The sequence below is a fragment of the Coenobita brevimanus genome, chromosome 86 (genome assembly GCF_032717465.1).
Source record: "Coenobita brevimanus isolate Jiangsu-jjx chromosome 86, ASM3271746v2, whole genome shotgun sequence".
Classification (NCBI taxonomy): Eukaryota; Metazoa; Arthropoda; class Malacostraca; order Decapoda; family Coenobitidae; genus Coenobita; species Coenobita brevimanus.
Genome location: NC_137039.1, coordinates 33,377,768 through 33,383,899, shown reverse-complemented (window position 1 = coordinate 33,383,899; position 6,132 = coordinate 33,377,768). Strand labels below are relative to the sequence as shown.

The window sequence follows — 6,132 nt, the reverse complement described above, 5'->3', positions numbered from 1 at the left end:
TTGTTTTAGGGGGGAGAAAAACCACCTGAATGAGAAAGTACGGAAAAGAAAAGAATTAAAGCAGACGTACAGGTTACTTATTCTCAAATCAGGTGAACTCTACGGTAAATACGAAATGCTAAAAATCAAAATAATAAGTATACAAGGAAACCGAGGATATATTTCAGTCAGGGGGGCAAAATCAACACAACGTTCCAAGTCACCTATGCTTTTTGCTCCTTTTCCTGATGTAGATGGCATTTTAATTGTTCTTGAGTGACACATGGATTCACCAACTCTATCTACGTGTCATGTTCCGTTAAAATCCACTCCGCCATTTACGAGTTCCATGAAAAGACTTACGGAAATACTATCACACACGCGCTAAATTTAGGGGAATAAGTGTGCTATAGTCAAGACAGTTTATTATCGCTTGGCTGAAGTTTTGTATGTTTCACTCTTTCTATTACCAGACGATTTTACTCAGCTTTGGGGATAACTTCAAATTACACAGGTTAGATACTGCCTTCACTAATCCCATCCTGACCAGATATCTTCAGTAAACAAAAATAAAATAAAATAAAATAAAAATAAAACCGTCTAGCAGCACCAAAAATAATCGATACCAAAGGGTCATCTCTGTGAAGGTCTAAACTAAATTCATCCCTTTAGGAACTCCATGGCAGACAGACAAACAGACAGACAGACCACAGAAGCGTCGAATATCTGGTGTGGTAAAGGGCACAAACTGGCACAAAAAAAAAAAAAAAAAAAAAATTCACTTTATCTCAGGAGTTGATTGTGGAATTCTAACTTTTTTTTTACCCTTTACCTGCGTAGTAATTCCCTCGGGTGAATAAAATCGTATGGAATATATATAGGTAAATAAATAAATAAATACAGATAGATATTCTGACAGATGGATAGACAGATAAATAAACAGACTGACAGAAAGACAGAGACAGTGGTAGATAGATAAATATAGATAATTATAATGTCACACGAATTTTCATGTACACGTTTTGGGGAAGCTACACAGAGAGATAATGAAATAATCTATACACGCGTCAAAGGGCTGGACAGACAGTAACTGGAAATTAGACGGTTCGATTCACACGCCACAGGGACGGGCTGATAAGAGAGAGACAGACTGACAGAAACGCAGATATTTTGTTACATAGACTGGCTGATAAGTGGACGGATAGATGGATGGATTGCCAGAAGCTGCAGCCCGGTTGATTTTAAATTACGATGAGGAAATGGAGTGAGATTTTAGGGGGCAGCTACTCTGGAAGGAATTTTAATGGGGGGAGGAAGATGTGAGAGAGGCATTCATGATGATGATGATGATGATGATGATGATGATGGAGGTGGTGGTAAAGATGAAGGTGATGATGATGGTAATAATGATGATGAGTGTGACAATGATGATGTGGAGAGTGATGATGATGATGATGATGATCGAGTTACGTGCTGCCTACATCACAGGCCAGTGGGGTGGAGGGCAGGGGTGGGGAAGGGAGGGGGGAATGAGTGAGTGAGGCGTTTCAACCGAATGAATCCCATGAATATTTCCAATGCATAAAAAAAAAAAAATGAAATTCGAGTCTCAGCGTTTGAATACCTGATGACTGTTGGACCGCTGGAACAACAAAAAAAAAAAAAAAAAAAAAAAAAAAAAAAAAAAAATCGTATTTTGACTTCCGCTATTGTCTTCCTCTCTCTCTCTCTCTCTCTCTCTCTCTCTCTCTCTCTCTCTCTCTCTCTCTCTCTCTCAGTTGGCTGGGTGTGATGTTTTCTTGTGTTATACTTCCGTGTTTCTCATTTTTCTTACTTTTTTATGTAAGTTGTCCTGTTTATGCAATGTATCATCATCATCATCATCATCCCCATATTCGTTATCCCATACCATCATCATCATCATCATCCCATATCATCCTGTCCCATCATCATCATCATCATCAACATCCTGCCCCATCATAATCGTCATCATCATCATCAACATCCTGCCCCATCATAATCGTCATCGTCATCATCATCATCATCATCATCATCATCCCATGCCATTCCACCACCATCATCATCATCATCATCCTGCCCCATCGTCATTATCATCATCCCATCCCATCCCACCATCCTCCTCCTCCTCCTCCTCCTCATCATCATCATCACCAAGAAGGCAGAAACCAGAATAAGAAAACTAACAGGCATAAGCCCGAATTAACAGCGCACCCAGTGAAATAAGCCACGTATTTTCATTCCTTTCCTAAGCACTCCCATCCGAATTCTTAGCTCCATCCCACAGGCGACTCATTCTCAACTAAGAGTCCTTTTGTAGTCACCTGGGCATGATGCAGAAACGAGAAATATAATTGGATTGTTCTCTCTCTCTCTCTCTCTCTCTCTCTCTCTCTCTCTCTCTCTCTCTCTCATATTTTTCACTGCACACTTTCACTACTTCATTGTTTCTCTACCATTCTTATTACTTTATTTTTTTTCTTGTTCCCTTTTTGTAGTGCTGTATCTTATTGGACTTTATAATTATCTGAAGTTCTTACTCTTTATTACCTTCTTCTCTTTTTACTTTACTCTTTTTTGCTCTTACTCTTTTACTCACTCTTTAGTTACTTCGGGGTATTACATTTTTTTTTAAATCCTCTACTGTTTGTGTACTGTATGTTTCTATTCTTTAACTCTACTCTTTTTTCTTGCTCTCTCTCTCTCTCTCTCCTTAATCCGACCCGTGTTTCCCCTAATCCCCAGCTTTCCTCCATGTTCTCTATATTCATACGTAACCTCTTTTCTTGGAATCACCTTCTCTTTTTCTCTCTTTCCCATCTCTTCTTCCTCTCTCTTCCTCCTTTTACCTCCCTTCCACCTCCTTCCCCTAAGCCTCTTTTTCTTTCCCTCTTCCTATTTTTTAACTATTTTTCAGCTCTTCCTCACTCCCTTCTCTTTCTTCCTTCCTTATTCCTCTCTCTCCCTCTTCTATCTTTCTTGTCTCTTTCTCTCACACAATTTTTCCCTATCTCTTACTTTTTTTTTTCTAATTTTCTTTTATTCTAGCTAATTAACCTTAATAAAATAATACAGGTGTCGTATATGTTATTAACGAGGTACAAATAACATGCAAGACGTAATTAAATCATTCCCTGCAGTTAGATTTATTTTTCTTTTATCCTCAAAGTGATTTATTTTTGATTTACTGAGACCTCTGGCAGTAAAGGGGTTAATTGGGGGTTGGTAAAGTGTGTGTGTGTGTGTGTGTGTGTGTGTGTGTGTGTGTGTGTGTGTGTGTGTGTGTGTGTGTGTGTGTGTGTGTGTGTGTGTGTGTGTGTATTCACCCTAACCCTGAACACAAACAAGGCAGCCCATTCCCTGTGACCAACCTCTTCTAGATTCACTTCTCTTTCTCTCTCTCTCTCTCTCTCTCTCTCTCTCTCTCTCTCTCTCTCTCCACTTACCTGCCTGTCTACCGTACCTATACATCAACTATTCGTCTACCCTTCTGACGCGCACATTATCTATTTACCAGCATATTCATCTATCAACCATATCCACCTAAGCCTTCCTTTCGTACTACTTACGCATTCATTACCTAGCTACCACCGTCTATCAATCATTCAGTCTATCTATCTATCTATCTACCTATCTGTGACGTCTGCATTACCTACCTGTCCATCCACCCACCTAGCCATATTCTAGTGACAGGTGTATTATTTCTAAATCGATTTACCTTCTCTTCAACCTCTCCAATTCCCACACACCACCATAAGTAATCCATCTATCTTTCTATTTGTCCAGCTATCTGTCTACCTATCCATCTATCTTTCTGTTTATCCATCCACTTATCTTTCTGCCTATTCATTCATCTATCTTCCTGTCTATCCATCCATCTATCTTTCTGTCTATCCATCTACGAGTATTTATTTTTCTGTCTATCCATCCATTTATGTTTTCGTCTATCCATCCATCTATCTTTCTGTCTATTTGTCCATCTGTCTTTGTCTATCCACCCACCTGTCTTTCTATCAATCCACCTATCTTTCTGTCTAACCATCCACCAATCTCTCTGTCAATCCATTCATCTATCTTTCTATCCATCCATCTATCTCTCGGTCTACTTATCCATCTATCTAACGCATCTATCTACCCACAGAGGAGAAAGCGGCGGCCAAGAGCGACAGCACGGTCAACAATGGATCCCCAGTCAACACCCAAGAAGTAAAGACATCAGCAGGGTCCTCTACCACCACAACTACCACCACAGCTACCACAGTTCTCCTCCTCCTGCTGCTACTACTACTACTGAGCAGGGGAGATGCTGAGGGTCTGCTGGGTCTGCTCTCCCTGTCTGCTGTCTCTTCAGATCCTCAACAGCACACCTACCCCGCGAGATAGGACGAGATGAGGCAGTGTCGAGCGAGGCTAAGAGTGAAAAAATATTCGCTATGGAGTATATAGAGCCAAATATTATCGTACTGAAAAATGGTGTGACGTGTTGATTATATGATACTTATGTCTGACCTTTTCACTACGATGACGTCCTTATTAGCTTATTCTTGTTGTCTCATGACGATTTCATTTAGCTGAGAAAGGTACATCCGACAGAAGAGGAAAATAAAGACGAACATACCCAGTTCTTGCAGCTCGAAAATAAATCTCCTCGTGGCTGAATAAAATCGTCAGGTGCTAAGAGGAATAAACTAAAAGAACGGGCGTCGTCGTGGTGAAGGGGTTGATGATGATAATGGTGATAACTGAGGCTTCGTTATCAGCTGTTTCATTCCCTCTACCTCCTGTTTCAGTGTCTCAATTCCTTACAGCCATCAAAAGTGGTCTCACAAGAAAGGCGTGATTGGGTTAATGTCCTATCAGTGAGCACGTTTCTATACCAAATGGTGTTCCTGAATAGAGTGTTCATCCGTACACAAATGGCTGACGTACTGACATAAACAAACTTTTGAAAAACGCAAGTTGTGTTCTGGTTTAATAATGTTTTATAAATTTATCAAAATCACTGGTTATCTGACAGTGGTATACAAACTTTAGAAAAATATAATTCTAGTTTAATAAAAAAAAAAAAATACCGTTTTATATATATCTCAAAAATCACTTGAATACTTAACAGTGATAATACAGACTATACGAAAATATACTCCACTATTTTTTCTGTATAAAAAGATAATCAAACCCTATACATATTTATCTCGCCGTATGCAAACTGGACTCAGCCACGAGACTAAAGCATACCTTCGTGTTGCTCTGTGTAAACTGTATGTATGTATGTATGATGATGTGTATACCTGCATATATACCAGTGCAACCTACCTGTATAATGAAAAAAAAAAAAAAACAGGAACACGTGGTTACCTGTATTTATTTCCGTGTGAAGCGTTTTCCTGAAGAACACCGACGGAACATTATGACAGCGAAGTGAAATATTTTGAGCAAAAAAAGAAAAGAAGAGAAAAGAAAGAAAAAAAAGGGAAAAAGAAAGGGAACGAACTTACTTGGACACCACAAAAAAAAGAGAATCAGATTTCCAAAGTGAAATACTTCGGGTAAAAAAAAACGGAATGTGCTGGAAGAAAACCAAAACGCTGAGGGAAAAAATGTGAATAAAAGGTGAAAATTATGTGAGAAAAGAATGTAAACACGACACTACGATGGTCATAAAATTTCGACCAAAGTTTACAATGAAAAAAAAAAACTACAAGACAAACCACAACGCATGACAGATCTGAAAAAAAATAAAAAAAGACAACGAATACCGAAAAATGGAAAAGAAAACGAGAACTGGCTGAAAAATGCACGAGAATGACAACGCATCAGGGATACCTATACTAAAGAATTGTAAGTTCCAGTTAACATAAAACAAAAATCGTTTTAGTAATATTTTCATGTGTAACCAAGATGCTGTGATTTAATACAGAGCAGCCCAATATTGCCTAGCATATTCAATTTAGAAAAAGGGTAAAAAGGGTGTTATCAGGACAAATACACAGAGAAAAAAAAATGTACAAAGAAAATATCATGAAAGGGTAGTAAGAAAATGGCATGAAAATATGGTACTAAGTAAATATGAATACAGCATAATTTCAAAGCCAAAGAACAAACAGGGGAAATACTGTAGTTAAAAAGGATATATGA

The 6,132-nt window shown here is 38.5% G+C and overlaps 1 protein-coding gene across 1 annotated transcript in view; it reads left to right on the top strand.

Annotated features, from left to right (window-relative positions):
* The window catches only part of LOC145410660 (zwei Ig domain protein zig-8-like), a 36,920-nt gene extending 32,498 nt beyond the window's left edge, over positions 1-4,422 (top strand). The window contains exon 7 of the mRNA XM_080280774.1: positions 4,139-4,422. Within this exon, the coding sequence (XP_080136900.1) occupies positions 4,139-4,380 (242 nt within the window). The 3' untranslated portion in view covers positions 4,381-4,422. The remainder of the gene's footprint in view (positions 1-4,138) is intronic.
* The last annotated feature ends 1,710 nt before the right edge of the window (positions 4,423-6,132 follow it).